The sequence below is a fragment of the Eubalaena glacialis genome, chromosome 14, assembly GCF_028564815.1.
Source record: "Eubalaena glacialis isolate mEubGla1 chromosome 14, mEubGla1.1.hap2.+ XY, whole genome shotgun sequence".
Classification (NCBI taxonomy): domain Eukaryota; kingdom Metazoa; phylum Chordata; class Mammalia; order Artiodactyla; family Balaenidae; genus Eubalaena; species Eubalaena glacialis.
The window spans coordinates 64,822,524-64,841,971 of NC_083729.1; the positions used below are offsets into that span (position 1 = coordinate 64,822,524).

The window sequence follows — 19,448 nt, forward strand, 5'->3', positions numbered from 1 at the left end:
ATGTGAATGCAAGTTTGACTTTGGGAATCAGGCCATTGAAAACTTGCAGGAAAGACCTACCCAAATGCATAATGAAATGTGATTCTGGGCTTGAAAAACCAGTGATACTAATTTAAAGGATCATTTTGTTGATTTGCCATGTGATTTGAGATTTCATTTTAACAGGAACTATTTTGTTTTTAAAATATCCACTCAAACATGTTGGTTCTTTCATTACCAGACTTTTAGAAATAGCTTTCAATCTGGAAAAGCCCCAGTCACACTTCTGTGCTGGAACAAGGCTCATAATGCAGATAGTTCAAACTTGTCATATGACCCTTAGAAAACTGAATTGGATGGAGAGATAAGAGGTCCTTTTTAGCATTTCTTAATATGCAAAATTGCAAAACAAATTTTCCAACCTTGGTCTCTTAAAGTATGAGTATTTTAAGTTGTTTTAAGACCATCTAGATAATTTAAAATCTCAGCTTTAAAAAAAAAAATCTTAACTGATATTTGTTTTAAATAAAAATTGACTAGTGCCCCTTTATCTTAGCTACAGTTTTGAGAGAAAGCATTTTTTCATTTCAAAAGAAATGTTATAATTTCTATGCTGGACTGCATTTTAAAATAAGGTGTAACATTTAGCTTTAGTTATTTTCATAACTACAGAGGGAAGTAGAGGGCTTTGCACGTAAGTAGTACTTTTCATCAGCAGCTCTCCAGTTTTCAATCAAGCAGAATGACTCCCTCTGTTTGGTAAATAGGAAACAGGTTTGGAAAAGTGAAGGGTTTTGGCCCAGACCCTCACAGTGAAGACTAAACCAGGCCCTCACTCTGTGCCCCATCCGTCCTCCTAGAGGGTGGTCTCGCTGTCAGCTTCTCTTCTGTATCTTTCCATGTCTGTGAAGTCACAGTCTGGCTCCATCTCTATCTTCACCTGTGGCACCATGAAGACTGGGCTCTGTGAGTAGCTGAAGGCAGGTGAAGCTGGACAGGAGATTTTGAAGTGCAGGGTGATGCTGAATGAGAAAAAGAAGAGGGAAGAATGATTTATCTAGGATTTGGTGTATTTTAATGCTATCCCCCAGAACAGGGTTCTAGTGCAAATAGCTCTGTCTTTGCTTTTGAACTCTTAACACATCACAGGAACTAGCAGTATCCTATCTGCTTGGCCTTCAGCAGTCACAATCACTGGTCTCACCCTTTTTCAACCTATTTTTCACATTGCTGCCAAAGTGAACTGTTTGGATCATGAACCTGACTGTGGTTCCCCACTGTTCAAAGGAGAGAATTCAAGCTCCTTAGCCTGGCGAGACAAGAGCCTTCTCTGCTCAAACTTCTGCCTGCTTGCTGTTTGCCCCGTCCATCCTGGGTTCTTTGCCCTGTGTCTGTGTGGTATTTCAGGCCTTTTCTCAATACCTGCAGTGTCTTCTTTTTTCTCTTTTTTCTTTTAGTGTGTACATCTGGAAGACTCCTATTTATTGTTCCCAGATTCTCTGGGTAAGGCAGATTCCTCCCTTAGATGCCTGTCCTTTCTCTTATGTGTGCTCCGTTCTTGGCATGTGGTACACATGCCTCTCTTTCTATATTCCCAGAGGTTAAGCATCGTGCCTGGTAGATCATGGATGCTTAATCTTTGTTAAACTAGATCATGTTGCTGAGTTTTTTCCTCACTGAAATGGAATCCTGCTATTTAGTTGTCTTTACTTCTATGTACTTTCATAGATTCAGTAAAACACCAGCATAGTTGGGAGGTGCCATCACTAGTTATGAAATTTTCTGCATTTCTGACTTTGTCCCCTGCTTTGTGTACTTTAACAGGTTTTCGGAAATGTCCTATCCTGGTCCAAATTCTCTCTCCATTAACTGAAATTAGAGCAATTAGAGATTTAATTTTGTGTAGGCTACCTTAAAATGAAAATAAGATAGACAGTGCTTTTCTCTTAACACATTTATTTATAAAGATCTGTGGCATTAAGGGCATAGGAGCCCTGACTGGGGAGGTGGGATGAGAAGGCAGGCAGAGATGTCATTTGGACATGCGACACAGTAGTCTTGGGCCTGCTGCTTAGGGAGGCTTATACTGGTGATAAATCTCTTCTCATCATGGCAATGTGATAACAGCTTTGACATATAACTCAGAAGATCCTATACATGTTTCCTAAAATCTCTCAGGTGAGTCCCGTCTCCATCTGGAGCCAGCTACCTCTAGTCTTGGGGTAGCCCGTGCTTTTACTGTCAGATGTAGCACAGTGACTTGTCCAGCTTAGGGCACACTAGGAATGGGACTGCCCCTACCATCTTCCCTAGTAATGACTGAGGCAGACTTTCTTGCCTCTGAATTCCTCTTTTCCATTTTTGATCCCCCCTTGTTTTAAATCATCAAGTAGTCCCACCTTTTTTGAGGGTGGCTTCTCATTAAGAACAGCAAGGAATCACATGGTTGGCATGGGAGTTCCTGGAACCTGGGCCTTGAATCCTTTCTTGACTGTTTTTATCTCCACTTGATCATTGATATTTAGTTAGCTTTCCTCGATACCCTTTCTGACCTTTGCATATTAACCATGCTGTTATTTTACTCCACAGAGTATTAGAGTGCTTGGTGTTTTGATCCTTAGAGTTCGTTTATCCTGGCTTTTAATAATATATACTTAAATCACGTCTAGTTTCTGTTTTCTTTTTTCAATATTTACTTTCAATTTTCATTCTACTTAACATTTTGTAATAATTTCCTTTTCTAAAGTTCAGTACCTTTGTGTGTTGTAATCATATTATGTCGATAAGAGGACAGATTTGTTACTTGACACTCAGTAATCAGGTCTGTGCCTTTGTGTCCTGTGGTGGACCAGCAAATGCCTTTTACTGAGACACTGGGTAGCCCGGGAAATCCTAGTCCCTCCGCTTTCAAAGCCATTGCTTAGGCTCTTATCTAACACTCAGAGAGAGAGTCTTATCTCATGGCTGTTACCTTCGGTCGAGTTCTGAATCACTGAAGGAAGAATCAGAGTGAGTAACTCCAACTGGAAGATCTTTGTCCTGGCAGGAAAATTAAAGTGTCAGATGTGGAGCAGGTTTGAGAACTGTTCTGGAGAATACCCTCTTTCTCCAGTGCTTCCCTCACCCATTTCTTCTCCTTTCTATTCTCTAACCCCATGGCCAGTACTACACAAGAGGAATACAGGGTCCTCACAGAGATAGGTGGCTTCTGGTTCAGTTATTCCTTCACCCAGAGATGAGTGGGAGGCATGGCGAGGGCCAGGGAAGAATGAAGAAAGGTGATGAAGGCATACAAATGAGAAGGGGGAAGGGCATGAGAAATTCAAAAGGAAGAGGTACTTCTGGAAGAGGATGTAATGGGAAGCCCTTCCTTGAAGGGCCCTTGTGGGGGCTGGCAGGATCCCCAGTATGGGCCTTTGGGGAAAGCGGCAAGCCCTTAGGAGCACCAGGGTCAGGACCCATGTTGGCATCTTTCAGACTACTCCCAGGATAGACTGTGTTGTGTTGATGACAAGACTATCCACCAATAGGAAGCTGAGGCTGGAAGCGTGTAAAGGCAGCAATAAAATCCCCCAAGATCTTCATAAGCCACATCTGATCCTTCCCAGGCAAGTTCCCTTTCAACATGTGGAAGGTGCTTGTGATTCATACAGAATCACAGCCCAACCACTAGGACCTTGACTAATTTATAATCCCAGTGTGATGCTACTTGTTTTCCTAAAGGGGACAACTCAGCTTGGCTTTGAGCTCTCAATCATTTCAACAACCACTGGCAAACATGAGAGGCTCAGCAGGTCGTGTTTGGATCAATGCAGTCTGAAACAATGCAAGAGGGGGCCAGGTGGTGCCACAGGCATCTGAGGGCACTAGGGGTAAGGAAGGAAAGAGGGGGTTTGCCTAAACTAATGAAGATAGATTGATCACTGAAGTCTACATGGTTTGATTTGGGGCTTTTCCATATGGTTGGAGTTCCAGTTCTTGTAGCCCAGTTCTTTTTGAACTCTGCCTAGCACAGGAGTCCTTTAGTATCTAAGACCAATAGATCTGAGTTAGAGATGAAAGTTCCTTGAGGAAGAGGTGGAAGGTTAGTAGTAAGTAGGAAGGGAGAGACACCATGTGTTTTACTTACTGGCAACGCAGTGGATACCGTTTTTGGGATCTGATTGGACACTTTCCATGGGAATCTTTATAACTGAGGGAGGAGGGAACTGGGGCTGGAGAGAAACAGTGGGAAAAGCTGATAAATACCACCAATACAACAGTGTTGGCTTTCTTGCCAAGATGGAAAATACATGCGTCCACAGTGTGCAAACCACCATCCTCTTCATATCCAGGCTAGACAGTGGGTGCTGCAATTACCCTGGGGCCCACTGAGGGCACTAGAAAGGACAGAACTCTTGCAGGAATGTTACTCATCAGAACAGTTTCAACTGTCGTGGTAACCAGTCACTTGGGAGTGAACCTCACACAGTAGCTGAAGACGTGTATAAAATGAATTTATGTAAATTGAATCCCGTTTTTCCATTGAATATATCATATAAACCAGAGATGCTTTTTCCCACCCCTGAAATAATTCCTGGCATGTGGTAGCCACTCAAATATTTATTGAATGAATCAGTGAAAGAATAATACTTGTCTTTAAAAGGCACTTAGACTCTCAGTTTCTTTGTTCTCAGAACCTAACTTTGCAAATCGTCTAAATCATCAACAAGGGGGAGTTCCCTGGTGGCCTAATGGTTAGGATTCTGGGCTTTCACTGCTGTGGCCCGGGTTCAATTCCCTGGTCAGGGAACTGAGATCTGCAAGCTGTGCAGCACGTCCAAAAAAAATCATCAATGAAAAACATGTGAATGGGGATTATGGGCCTCTTACGTTCTGGGAAGAGGACAGTAATTAAGGACCAGGGGAATTTTGGCCTATCACTACCATCAGAAGATGGTTTAGTCATCACCAATCAGCAAGGGCTTGCCTATGAGCAGCTTTGATCTGCAAAAGGCAAGATTGCTAGGAGAACAGTTCACGGTGGAGGCAGGGATGTGGGTTTGGGTCAAATTGGGAGAATGGGAGCCAGGCATGGTGTTAGGAAGGACATGGGCAGCTTAGTATGTTGGAAATGATCAGATTCAAAGTCGGAATGGTTTTCTTAGTTCCCTCCTAGACATTTAGCTTATACGTGCATCTTGGGTGAGTCACTTCCCTTTTTGGGGACAGTTTCACCATCTGTAATGAACACTTGAACTAGACAATCTTTTTCACTACATTTTGTGATTTACTATAAGTTCTGGACTGGCTTCTTGTCTGTTGACTCCCTGAGTGTTTTGAGGTGAGATGGGGAGGAAGCATGGGAGAAGAGAGGGGCAGATGGGGCAACTGAGACTGAGTGGTCCCAGGCATCTGGGGAATGTAGTCACCCTCCTTTCAGGAGGCCACGTGCGTCTTCCCCCACCTCTCTGCCCAGGACCCTACGGGCAGGCCCAAGCAAGGCTTGTCACCAGTCCTCCCACTTGCCCAGGAGTCCAGTCTACTAATGAGTCCCTATTAGACCCCTCCCCCTGGGCCTGCTCTGTTCTTTGGAGGTCAGTCCTTATAACCTCCTCCATGATGGAGCCGAGTCTTCTGCCCTGTCCCCTCAGGGACCTACACTGCTGTTGTAATGGCCCCAAGAGCCCACAGGAATGGGGGAAAATAGGCATGGCCAACTGACTTTTCCCTGGATGAGAGGGCTCATTCACTCTGGCCTACCCTGAGGGTATTCACATGAATAGACATGATCTCAGCACACCAGACTGACACTGGGCCCAGGCAATCGCTCCTGGCTACCTGAGAAGCCACCCCACCCTGGCCATGGCAGAGGTGGAGGGAGGGTCTCTTGATCCCTCCCATCAGCCCAGGCCTCACATCCTCCCCACCTCCTCGTCACTGTGCTCATGGGCCCCTTTCCTTTTCTTCTTATCTGCTTCCTTTTTCTCCTTCTCTGGAAGGATGTTGTCAATCCAGGCCAAATCATGCTGGGAGAAGATGAGGTCCAGAAGCCTTCGAACGATGATGAGGCCCAGGATCTGTGGTGAGAGTTCAGAGAAAACCATGGGCTCAAGGCCCCAAACTTGGGCACAATTTTTTTTCTCCCTCAGTCAGCTATGTTCAGGGACTTTTTCTGGTATCTTTGGAACATTCTCAAAGCTCCCCCAAACCATTGTTCACCTCCCACCCATCTTGGTTCCTCTCATCCAGCCTCTCCTCAGTTGAGTGGCGATGCCTACCAGTGACCCAGAGGCACAGAGCCTGTGACAGCTGAGGTGGGGAGCCAGATGGGGACCATGGGTGGAGAACTACAGTTATTCTTTAAATTAGTGGTTCTCAGACTTGAGCTTAGATCAAATCACCTGGCAGGCTGTTAATACCCACACTGCTTGGTGCTAGGTGAGTTTCTGACTCAGAAGGTCTGGGGTGGGGCCTGAGATTTGCATCTCTAACAAGATTGCCAGGAGATGTTGATGCCGCTGATTTAGGGATTACACTTTGAGACCAACTGTCCCCATGCCCCCATTTCTGAGAGCTGCCAATCTCTCTGCTAACAAACTGAATAAAGTATACTGGCATATCTAGAATTTTTAAAGGAAAGTCTAGAAAGTTTGGTTCTGTTCAGGATAAACAAAGGCAAAACATGTGCTCTTTGGAGAAGATTAAACACTGACCTTTTAATAAATGCAATGGGTCCAAGTAGCTAGTTATGAATATTGTCCTTTCACCACCAAGAACTAGCCATTAGATGAGGTCAGGGAGAAAACCATCCAGCCGGATTTAACACTGGGTCCTCACTGACCCTGTGTCTTGGGAGCAAGCAGAGCTCGGGAGTTGGTCAGACCTGGTTTTTAAAATTCCTGGCTCTGAAAACAGAGCATGGTTGCTAGGGGCAAGGGTAGGAAGAAGGGCTGTCTACATAGGGACAACACAGAATTTTAGAGGTGATGGAACTGCTCTGTATCATGACTATGGTGGTGGAATCGCTACTCTGTGTTTTGTCAAAACTCATAGAATGGCAGAGTCAATTTTACTGCATGTAAATTCAGAAGTATCAATATGGGGGAAGGTGTGAATCTTGGCTCTGCTCCTTCCTGGTTGTGTGACTTGAGTCACTCACACATGCTCTCTGAGCCTCAGTTTTCCAGTCTATAAAATGGTAGTTCTTTAGCGAAGGTATGGACTAAATGAAATAGCACTCAGTACATGCCAATTGTGACGATCCTTTCCCCTCCTCACCTCTGAAACCCATGAGGGCACTGTTGGGGAGGATCCATTTCACTTTTTCCCTGGAGTGGTGGTTTTCAACCTTGGCTGCACATTTATGCTTACCTGTAGACTTACTATAAATACCAATGCCTGGGTTTCTCTAAGAGATTCTGACTTAATTGATTTGGGCTGAGGCCTGGGCGCATGTGCGTTTAAAAAGCTCCCAAGTGACTCTTATGAGCAGCCAGGGTCAAGAATCACTGACTCAGAACCCTGCCAGGATATTTCAAATCCTACTCTGTGTCCTCACTTTGGTCCCTAATCCAGCCCTGCAGGCTTTAGGGCCCACCTAGGACTTCCCCCAAGCATTAGCCCACAGTCCCCCCTCCCATTCCCCATGCCCCAGCAGGGGCAGAGGCCACTGCCCTCCATGGGCGATCTAGGTGCCAGATGCAACATGTTGTTGGCTTTTCTTCTTTTCACTTTTAATTTTGGAATAATTTCAAACTTACACAATTTCAAGAATAGTCAAAGAATGCTCACATACTTTCCCCAGCTTCTCCAAACAATGACATGTTAAAGACATTGGACTTTGAAGTTCTAAATCTCTATTTCTAGCTCTCCCCATCCCATCCCCCCATTTATCTTTTCAAATTCAGTTATATTGAAGGGTGAAGAATTATATTTAGTGTAGATCTGCTTCTGCACTTGGTTTGAATTTTGGCAGTGGGGAACTCAGTCTCCTTGTTGAATTTGCCCAGCTTCTCCATCGCACCCGAGTTGGGGAAGTTGGTTGGCTTTTGCATTCTCACTGAGCCGCCCTGACCTGAGCTGGGTGGAGGCGGGCGTGTGGGCTGTCACTACAGCATCCACCCACCACATACAACTTCCCTCCCCCTCTCTCCTCTCCATTCCACCACACACACCCCCCACCCCAGCTCTACTTGGCCTGGAGTCACAACCCGAATCTTCATCAGTGCCTGCCTTTGTGACCCCGAGAGAATCAGGCCACTGTGGAGGAGAAGGCTAGTGTGGGTCTCCCCCTGGACACCTTCCCCAGCTGAATCTGCTGAACACGACTGGGAAGCCTGTGCTCATCTTACCATGACTGGGAAGATGATGGCGGCCATCGTAGACTTGAGGATCCAGAGCACAGCCAAGCACAGTATCTGCACCAGGGTGAAGAGGTGGATCCGGCGCAGGGGCACGTGCCGCAGGAAGGCATGGTCCGGCTGGTGCTTGGCCGGCATCAGGAAGAGTTTGCAGCGATCCCAGAACTGGTGAGGACAGAGGAAGGCTCAGCCAGGCCATGGGGACCCTGGTGGCCCTGCTGGGGGCTTGGGTCTGGTGAAATGGGTGCTGCAGTGGGGTCTCATAGAGGGGAGCCCCTGGTCAGGCCTTAAGGATGCAAAGGAAGGGGACTGGAGGTCTAGGAGGATGTACAATGAGATCTTATGCTGGGGGAGTGCTGAGCCCTTGGTGAGGGCTACAGCCCTGGCGCTGGCCCCAGTAAACACTGCCCACATTCAAGGAAAATGCAACTTAACAGCAACACAAGCTATCCAAGACGTCTGGTGTATCATGGTAAATAAAGAACAAAACAAAACAAAATATTTTCTTCTGTGCAAATTGCCTTAGAGAAGAGAGAGGTGTAGTGAAATGCTCATAGGAGTCAGCTCGATCTGGGTTTTGAATTCTGAGCCCCAGTTTCCTCATCTGTAAAATGAGGATTAGAGGACCTAAGGGGAGAGCCTTACCTGGATGCCATTCAGGGAGGCCACACCCATGTAGAGGAAGACTCCATACAGCACTGGCAAAGGGATGTACTGAAATGAGAGAGGGAAGCAGAGCTCTGGACTGGGCCTCCGCACAAGGCAGGCTATTGGCCACCCTGTTCAGGATGACCGTGTCTGCTGAGCCACAGAAGCAGCCTGGTCGGCCTCGGCTTTCTCCAAGTGGTGAAAGAGCTGGATGTTTGGAGGAATGAAGTGTCTGCTAGCAGATCTGGAGCCAGAGTGTCACTGGGGAAGGAGATGGTCTCTGGGGCTCTCCTGCCCTCTTCTCTAGCCCAGTGGACAGTTGCTCTCCCAGCCTGGTCCCCCCCACCCCCACCCCCTTTAGGCCCTGCAGAAGCCATGTGGTCTGGCTGAAGATATTCCTTCTGGAACACGGCAAATCTCCAGACTGCTCATTCCTGCCAGCCCCTTCCCACCTCCAGTGCCAGCTAAGGCCCGCCCCCCCCCCACACTAAACTGCATTGCTCAGCTTGCAGGGGGCTGGGGACCTTTGATGAGCTGACCTACTAATGAGTGGGGAGTACCAGCTGATGAACAAAGCTCGTGCATCATATACGATCAGATAGAATCAACAGAAGTGTATGAAGTAACCCCTACTGGCTGACAACCAACTGCTGATGGTTTGGTGGGTATCTCTCCTTCCCATCATGCTCACAGGTAGTTTGTTGGCTTTTTCAAAAGTTGGGTCATGTCACTCATTCTGTTCTACAATCATCATTGTGACTCTTTAGAAGACTTTTGAGGTATGTCCCTCCAAGCTGAGTCTTTGTTTCTTTCATCCTTCCCTTTACCTGCACCCGTGGCTCACCACTGCGAGCAAGGCTGCTCTGCTCGCTCCCAGGGCTGCTGTGCTGAACACTTGCGAGAACACAAAGTACTGTATCCAACTTTCAGAAGCCGTTTAAGAATGTTGGCAAATCCAAACAAATCAATAACCTCTCGTTGAAAATAAATTAGGCTGTGTTCATTTTTTAAACACAAAGCATGATTTGGACCCATATGCTATAAACCTTAAACTACAACACTTGAATTTAAAGAAAGGAAATCTGGGCCCATTGCATCATTCCATTTGTACATGGCTTATGAAGTTTTTGCCTAATTATGAAATAAGGTAAAAATTTCAACCCATCAACAGACTATTGTTTTAATAAGATATATATGTATATACAAAATGGAATATTATTCTATTATACAGCCATAAAAAATGAAATATTGCCATTTGCAGCAACATGGATGGACCTAGAGAATATCATACTAAGTCAGACAGAGAAAGACAAATATTTTATGATATCACATATGTGGAATCTAAAAAATCATACAAATGAATCTTTATACAAAATAGAAACAGGGACTTGCCTGGTGGTGCAGTGGTTAAGACTCCACGCTCCCAATGCAGGGGGCCCGGGGTTTGATCCCTGGTCAGGGAACTAGATCCTGCATGCATGCTGCAACTAAGAGTTCACAAGCCACAACTAAGGAGCTGGCGAGCCGCAACTAAGGAGCCTGTGAGCCGCAACTAAGGAGCACACCTGGGACTTCCCTGGTGGCGCAGCGGTTAAGAATCCGCCTGTCAATGCAGGGGACATGTTTGAGCCCTGGGCCTGGAAGATCCCACATGCCACGGAGCAACTAAGCCCATATACCACAACTACTGAGACTGTGCTCTAGAGCTTGCGAGCCACAACTACTGAAGCCCACAAGCCTAGAGCCCATGCTCCGCAACAAGAGAAGCCACCACAATGAGAAGCCCGTGCACTGCAACAAAGAGTAGCCCTTGCTCGCCACAACTAGAGAAAGCCCACACACAGCAATGAAGAGCCAATGCAGCCATCAATAAATAAATAAATTTATTTTTTAAAATTCATATTAAAAAAATTAAAATAAAGATCATGCCTGCTGCGACTAAGACCCGGTGCAACCAAATAAATAAGTAAATAAATAAATCTACTTTTAAAAAAGCAAAACAAAACAGAAACAGACTCACAAAGAAAATAAACTTATGGTTACCAAAGGAGAGAGGGAGGGGGAGGAATAAGTTAAGGAATATGGGATTAACAGATACACACTACTATATATACAATAAACAACAAGGATTTACAGTATAACACAGGGAACAATATTCGATATCTTGTAATAACCTATAATGGGAAAATAATCTGAAAAAAAAAATCTGTACTAATCAGCCTCAAAGTGTTGGAGCAATTAACAAAGAAATAAAATCTTAAATAAAAGACTAAGCTATAGGGGCTTCCCTGGTGGGGCAGTGGTTAAGAATCCGCCTGCCAATGCAGGGAACGCGGGTTCGAGCCCTGGTCCGGGAAGATCCCACATGCCGCAGAGCAACTGAGCCCCTGCGCCACAACTACTGAGCCTGCGCTCTAGAGCTCACGAGCCACAACTACTGAAGCCTGCTCACTGCAACAAAGAGTAGCCCCTGCTTGCCACAACTAGAGAAAGCCCACACGCAGCAACGAAGACCCAACGCAGCCAAAAATAAATAAATAAATTAATTAATTAAAAAAAAAGACCAAGCTATAATCTGTAACAACACAAATTTAAGATGGCTTAAAACTTCCCTTTCAGGGCTTCCCTGGTGGAGCAGTGGTTGAGAATCCACCTGCCAATGCAGGGGACACGGGTTCGAGCCCTGGTCTGGGAAGATCCCCCATGCCGCGGAGCAACTGGGCCCGTGAGCCACAACTACTGAGCCTGCGCGTCTGGAGCCTGTGCTCCGCAACAAGAGAGGCCGCGATAGTGAGAGGCCTGCGCACTGCGATGAAGAGTGGCCCCCGCTTGCCGCAACTAGAGAAAGCCCTCGCGCAGAAACGAAGACCCAACACAGCCAAAAATAAATTAAAAAAAACAAAAAAAACAAACTTCCCTTTCACCCTAATGAGTGTGAAAACCACATCAAACTGAGTTGTCTCAGTTTATAGTTACCAGTGACTGATTATCAAGTCACCTCATTATCAAGCCTAGGAAATTGTCTCCAGTCTTGTCATTTGCAGGCTGAAGCAGCTTTCTCAGAAAATCCCAATGGCCCATGACATCACAAGTGATAGTGCTGTGATCTAGAATTCTAGATTAATCGGTGCAAATCTTTCTTGAATCTCCAGGGAAAGGCCCTTTTCAAATATTAGTGACACAGTCAAGTGGCAAAAAGGTGCCTCTGGTGTCAGCTTTATACCACCTGCTAAAGCAATGAACAAGGATCACAGCCCTATAAACATAAGGACATCACAGCCTTCCCATATAATTTGAGGCTGAGATCATGAGAACAACATGGGGACCAGAGGGGGCACTTCCACATGGTCAGGAGTTCCTCTGAGGCAGAATACAGTAATCCACAGTCTTAATGAGCTGTGGTGAGTTGCAAGCAAAAACGGAAACAAAACAAACAAAAAACCTTTGGGGCTTGGGATGAACTGAGAATCTGCAGAACTGAGTGTGTAAGCCATTTATGCTGCCCATCAGATACATGGTCACTTCATCCCTCAGTTCCCTCATTTGGCAAGATAACCAAATATTTGCAAATTGGTGATGGAAGGACTGAAGATTATTGTTAGGGGAAATACTGACCGAAGCCGCCCACCCTGGCCAGGCAAGATAGTAGCCACTCGCATGAGTCATCTTACAACAGGAGGTCCTGGTAGGGAACGAGGAACTAATAAGCTACCACCAACAGAAAGAATTCGGGAAAGTTCAAAGGAGAGAGGAGACGCCAATCCATATGTCCTACCAATCTCCCAGAATCCTCACTGGAATCATCTTGGCTGAGTGATGCGCGCGCCACCAAGAAGTTCCCTGAGTCAGAATGATTGACCAGAGACAACCCGGAAACTAACCCAATCACCATAAAACCTGAGACTTTATGTGGCAGAGCAGTTCTCCTGGGTTCCCTTACCCTGCTGCTCTCTGCCCGGGCGCCCCTTCCCAATAAAGTCTCTTGCTTTGTCAGCATGTGTATCTCCTCAGACAATTCATTTCCGCGTGTTAGACAAGAGCCCACTCTTGGGCCCTGGAAGGGGTCCCCCTTCCTGCAACATTATCACTGATCCTCTAATAAACATCACTGTATCTAATATCAGTCTAAACATCCACTGATACGGAGAGAGGGGTGGGGGGTGATTTTGTTCCTTGCTGCTCAAAGTGTGACCTTTGGACCAGCATGATTTGGTACCATTGGTGAGTTTGTTAAAAATGCAGAATTTGGGGGACTTCCCTGGTGGTCTAATGGTTAAGACTCCATGCTCCCAATGCAGGGGGCCCAGGTTTGATCCCTGGTCAGGGAACTAGATCCTGCGTGCTTCAACTAAAGATCCCGAGTGCCGCAACTAAGACCTGGCACAGCCAAATAAATTAATGTTTTTTTTAAAAAAATGCAGAATTTGGCGCCCCCCCCCCCCCAGACCTACTGAGTCATCTTCATTTAACAAGATCATTTAACAAGATTCCCAGGTGATTTTTAATACACATTAAAAAAATTTTTTAACATTTTTATTGGAGTATAATTGCTTTACAATGGTGTGTTAGTTTCTGCTTTATAACAAAGTGAATCAGTTATACATATACATATATCCCCATGTCTCCTCCCTCTTTCGTCTCCCTCCCACCCTCCCTATCCCACCCTTCTAGCTGGTCACAAAGCACCGAGCTGATCTCCCGGTGCTATGCGACTGCTTCCCACTAGCTATCTATTTTATGTTTGGTAGTGTATATATGTCCATGGCACTCTCTCACTTTGTCGCAGCTTACCCTTCCCCCTCCCCGTGTCCTCAAGTCCATTCTCTAGTAGGTCTGTGTCTTTATTCCCGTCTTGCCCCTGGGTGCTTCATGACCATTTTTTTCTTTTCTTTTTTTTTAGATTCCATATATATGTGTTAGCATATGGTATTTGTTTTTCTCTTTCTCACTTACTTCACTCTGTATGACAGACTCTAGGTCCATCCACCTCACTACAAATAACTCAATTTCGTTTCTTTTTATGGCTGAGTAATATTCCATTGTATATATGTGCCACATCTTCTTTATCCATTCATCTGTGGATGGATACTTAGGTTGCTTCCATGTCCTGGCTATTGTAAATAGAGCTGCAATGAACACTGTGGTACATGACTTTTTGAATTATGGTTTTCTCAGGGTATATGCCCAGTAGTGGGATTGCTGGGTCGTATGGTAGTTCTATTTTTAGTTTTTAAGGAACCTCCATACTGTTCTCCATAGTGGCTGTATCAATTTACATCCCCACCAACAGTGCAAGAGGATTCCCTTTTCTCCACACCCTCTCCAGCATTTATTGTTTGTAGATTTTTTGATGATGGCCGTTCTGACTGGTGTGAGATGATATCTCATTGTAGTTTTGATTTGCATTTCTCTAATGATTAACGATGCTGAGCATTCTTTCATGTGTTTGTTGGCAATCTGTATATCTTCTTTGGAGAAATGTCTATTTAGGTCTTCTGCCCATTTTTGGATTGGGTTGTTTGTTTTTTTGTTATTGAGCTGCATGAGCTGCTTGTAAATTTTGAAGATTAATCCTTTGTCAGTTGCTTCATTTGCAAATATTTTCTTCCATTCTGAGGGTTGTCTTTTCGTCTTGTTTATGGTTTCCTTTGCTGTGCAAAAGCTTTTACATTTCATTAGGTCCCATTTGTTTATTTTTGTTTTTATTTCCATTTCTCTAGGAAGTGGGTCAAAAAGGATCTTGCTGTGATTTATGTCATAGAGTGTTCTGCCTATGTTTTCCTCTAAGAGTTTGATGGTGTCTGGCCTTACATTTCGGTCTTTAATCCATTTTGAGTTTATTTTTGTGTATGGTGTTAGGGAGTGTTCTAATTTCATTCTTTGACATGTAGCTGTCCAGTTTTCCCAGCACCACTTATTGAAGAGGCTGTCTTTTCTCCATTGTATATTCTTGCCTTCTTTATCAAAGATAAGGTGACCATATGTGCGTGGGTTTATCTCTGGGCTTTCTATCCTGTTCCATTGATCTATATTTCTGTTTTTGTGCCAGTACCATACTGTCTTGATTACTGTAGCTTTGTAGTATGGTCTGAAGTCCGGGAGCCTGATTCCTCCAGCTCTGTTTTTCTTTCTCAAGATTGCTTTGGCTATTCGGCGTCTTTTGTGTTTCCATACAAACTGTGAAATTTTTTATTCTAGTTCTGAATACACATTAGAATTTGAGAAGCCCTGGAACAGAACTCTACTGGAGGAACTGGTACAAAAATAGGTGAAGTTAATAAGTGATACAGAAAAATTAATAAAAATAAACCACTAGTAACTAGGATCCAACTTGCACCCCCTGAATTTGTAGCATCAGGGGGACCTCTCTTCTGTTGGCTACATAAATAAGAATTAAAAATTTCAACTACAGTATGGTCTTGGGTAGACAGCTCTCTAGTGTAAGTTCTCTATGAGTCCAGTACTTGGCTATGCCTAATTTGACAGAACTAGGCAACCTTACAGTTGCAAAAAGTTAAACAAGTTTTATGGAAAATTTTCTTGATTGGAAATAAATTCTGGGATTAAATCTAAGAATTCAGATCTGGATTAAGTTGTATTTTTCTTTAACTGGCTATACCAAGTATCTCTCCTTTACCTAAAATCAATCTAATATTTAGTACTGGTGTCAGCTAGTCATAATGCTTTAATCACCTAACAGTTTTGAAAGCCTTGATATATACCTTGATACAATCAAATCAGAAATCTTAAATCTTATGATCAATAAAAATCTAGATGTCTTCCATGCTATAAAACTTATCAAATAGATTAGTGGTTAAATAAAATGATTATATATATTTTTCCTCTCACTGTAAAAGAACATGAGCAGGCAAATTTTTCATATCCTTTTGTGATTGAATGCAAAGACAATATCAGAGCATTTGGAGCTATAATAAACCCCATAAAAACTTTTTCATGACAGCCAAAGCAATAATGAATATTTCCCCATATCTGGCATCTTATCCTATTTATAGAGCGCATTTAGGTTTTTTTTGGCTGTGCTGGGAGACTTACAGGATCTTAGTTCCCTGACCAGGGATCGAACCCGGGCCACTGCAGTGAAAGTGCCAAGTCCTAACTAACCACTGGACTGCAAAAAAAAAATAATAAGAATTTATTTATTTTAAAAAATTGTTATTTATTTATTTTTGGCTGCTTTGGGTCTTCGTTGCTGCAGGCGGGCTTTCTCTAGTTGCGATGAGTGGGGGCTACTCCTCATTGCAGTGCTTGGGCTTCTCATTGCTGTGGCTTCTCTTACTGTGGAGCACGGGCTCTAAGCACGCAGGCTTCAGTAGTTGTGGCGCACGGGCTTAGTTGCTCCGCGGCATGTGGGATACTTCCCAGACCAGGGCTCGAACCCGTGTCCCCTGCATTGGCAGGCGGATTCTTAACCACTGCACCAACAGGGAAGCCCCCGCCATTTGTTTTTATAAGATGCATAAATTAATACAGAAATACAGTCTACAGCTTGGAAGTTACAACATTTGTGCCGAAAACTGCAGCAGGGGACTTCCCTGGTGGTGCAGTGGTTAAGACTCCACGACATGATCTGTCAGTGGCCCTTTCCCTTAATGCCTTCAGAAGACTTTCCTTTCTTGAATTAAGCTAAGTTGTAGTCACCCAATCTTTTGCAGCTATTTTTCCCTTTGAATATCTTTTTACAAGCTCATTCGCGGTAAGCTTGTAAAAAAACAAAGACTAAAGAACCATGATGTTAATTGATTTGTTTACAATGGAAAATATTTCTGGCTTGAGAACTGGTGCTGGGCACAACCAAACAGGTTTGAGGTTGGGTATTTTTTTAATGGATGTTTCCATTTTGCAGGAAACAGATTACATACGGGGGTGGGGGGCAGGCATTTTGTTTATTTAAAAGAGTATTTTAAACGGCCAGGGAATATCTACTTTTGCGGAGAGGCTGCCAAAGAACCATTGCGCCTTAACTACCCCCCACAGCCCCGCCCCGGCAAATTCATATGTTAAAGTCTTAACCTCTAGTACTTCAGAATGTGACTGAATTTGGAGATAGGTCCTTTAAAGAGGTAATTAAGGTAAAATTAAGTCATATGGATGAAGCCTAATTCAATACGACTGGTTCTTATAAGAAGAGACACAGGACACATTACATAGGACACAGACGTGCACACATGAGGAAAGACCATGATCTACTTCTAGAACATAAATGTCTCTTGTTTAAGCCACCCAGCTTGTGGCCTTTTGTTATGGCACCCAGAGCAGACTAATACAACAGGTGAGTGGCTGGAATGGAAAGCCTTTCTGGGGGACCCATGCTCCAAATGTACACCCCATTGCTATCATCTCTTCCAGCTGATCTGGAAGGACATGAGCAAGAGGAGCTTCTCACAGTGTGGGAAAAAGTCACTTATGCGCCCAAGACATGCAAGACAGAGGAGCAGAAAACAGGCCCCAAGAATAATGACAGAAGCCTCCCTCCCCCACTGCAAGTTTTAAACTTCAGGAAATAGGTGAGCAAGGAGGCCATAAACTACAACATGGAAACACAACCAGCTTGAGAAGCTACTGATTTAAGCAAGGATGGAAATTGGCAGATATGTCTGTGGGAAGGGTCCTTCAGAAAGGTGAGGGTGGACCCTGGGTGGGGTGGGAAAGAGCAGTGAGGATGGCCTGGTGCTGATAATAAAGGATGCAACATTACAGAAAACAGTAATAATGATGAAACATGTCTGGCCTAATAGGATCCTGCCTTTTTAGGGGCCTTGTAGGGAGGCTGTTCCCCCCTCTGAGGCATCGGATCAGTGCCTTCTCAGGTGGACAGGGCCCTAGCAGAGGGTGCAGAGCCTCACCTGCAGGATGGGAGCCAGGAAGACAGAGATCCCTGTCAGGATGAAGACAATGGTGCCGGTCACTCTCTGTTCCCTGGCAGAAAAGAACACATGGTCAGGGTGGATTGGGAGATGCTCCATGACCATTCCAGCCCTCTGTGGGCACTTGAAGGTTGTGTCTGAGGCTCTGGCCTCTGCCTTGCTGCCCCATTCCAGAGAGTAAACCAGTGACCTGAGGACCAGCTGCCCGGCACATGGGAAGAGAGGGAATCCGACTGAGGTGAGGGCATTTGTAGGGGTGTTCAGGAGGTTATCCAGTGCAGTGGCTAACAGGGGGTGCTTGAGCCAGACCAACTTGGGTTGAATCCTGGCTCTGACACTTACTAGCTGTGTGGCATCAGGCAAGGCCCTAAATGTCTTCAGCATTAGTAGAAATAACTAATGGCACGCACCTCAGGGGCTGTTGTGAGGATGAAGTGGGATATGAAGTGCTTATTATCTCTGCCCTTTGATTATAATAAGATCCCATGCTTGTGGGGCATGACTGATGAGGATTTAGGGGAAGGGGGTCTGGCTGCTGGCAGAGCAGGTGTCAGGGGCTGGAGGGCAGGTATGTTTTCTGGAGTGCTCAGACCCAGGCACAAGTCCAGGGGAAGCCTGGGGCTCTGGGGCAGATTGCTCAGGCCCAGCCATCTGGGGCTCAGGGGTTGGGGAGGGGACACTGCCCTGACCATAGGAACCTTGCTCAGGGCCGCCTGGGCAGCCCAGGAATTCCGAGGTAGTGAGGACAAGCTCTTAGGACAGCCGTGTATGAGAATGCCAGGGTCTGATGTGGGCTCACCCCAGAGGTCCTAAGGGGTGGAAGATGCGCTTCCCTGCCTGAAACATTCACATGAGAGGAGCGGCGAGTGAAGGAACGGAAGTGACAGGCCATGGGCCACAGCCCAGGGGGTGGGAGTGGTCCTAGAAAGGCTTTCTGGAGGAATGGAGATTGAGCAGGACCCGAACCCTGCTTTGGGGGATTTGGGGGACGGCATGGCTAGGGAGTCTTGAAGAGGAGACAAAGAGTCAGGTCAGAAGGGGCTCTGTGGGAACCCCTGAGCAGCTATACAGGTGAGAGGTGAGAGCACGTGTAAGGCCTGGGGTGTACTGACTGGAATCTATTAAGAAAAAAGCACCGCTTAAAACTGACTTTTCATCTCCCTCTTCCCTCCCTTCAGGGCTATCACTCCTATCCCTGTGGTTCCTGGGTTGTTAGAGAAGGGGCCCTATTCACCCAAACGCCTTGATGGTAAGAAAAACCTGCTTCCTCCCCACTGCCCCCAATCTGACCACTCCTGCCCAGGTGGTCCTCGGGCCCTGACCCCCACCTACCTGACCCCCAGGAACTGCGGCTGCTCCCCAGGGGCGCTGGTCTCCGTCTCCATCCTGAGGCTGTCGATGTGGGCAATGGAGATGACCGTGGCAGCCACGTACCAGGGGAGCCCCATGAAGGAGCAGAGAGCCATGAGGATGCCCACCCAGAACAGGTCCAGATGGTAGCCAGCAGCCTTCTGCAGGGGCAGTGGGAGGGAGGACGCTGTCTAGGGAGCCTGTTCCCAACCACCTGTTGGGGTGGGGTGGGGGAGACAGAACT

At 45.6% G+C, this 19,448-nt stretch overlaps 1 protein-coding gene across 1 annotated transcript in view; it reads right to left on the minus strand.

Annotated features, from left to right (window-relative positions):
- Positions 1–912: 912 nt before the first annotated feature.
- The window catches only part of SLC4A5 (solute carrier family 4 member 5), a 94,095-nt gene continuing 75,559 nt past the window's right edge, over positions 913–19,448 (minus strand). Inside the window, exons 19-26 of the mRNA XM_061211429.1 lie at positions 19,187–19,365; positions 17,834–17,906; positions 8,967–9,035; positions 8,313–8,486; positions 5,889–6,038; positions 4,109–4,193; positions 2,951–3,018; positions 913–1,001 (exon numbers count right to left, since the gene is read on the minus strand). Of these exons, the coding sequence (XP_061067412.1) occupies positions 2,984–3,018; positions 4,109–4,193; positions 5,889–6,038; positions 8,313–8,486; positions 8,967–9,035; positions 17,834–17,906; positions 19,187–19,365 (765 nt within the window). The 3' untranslated portion in view covers positions 913–1,001; positions 2,951–2,983. The remainder of the gene's footprint in view (positions 1,002–2,950; positions 3,019–4,108; positions 4,194–5,888; positions 6,039–8,312; positions 8,487–8,966; positions 9,036–17,833; positions 17,907–19,186; positions 19,366–19,448) is intronic.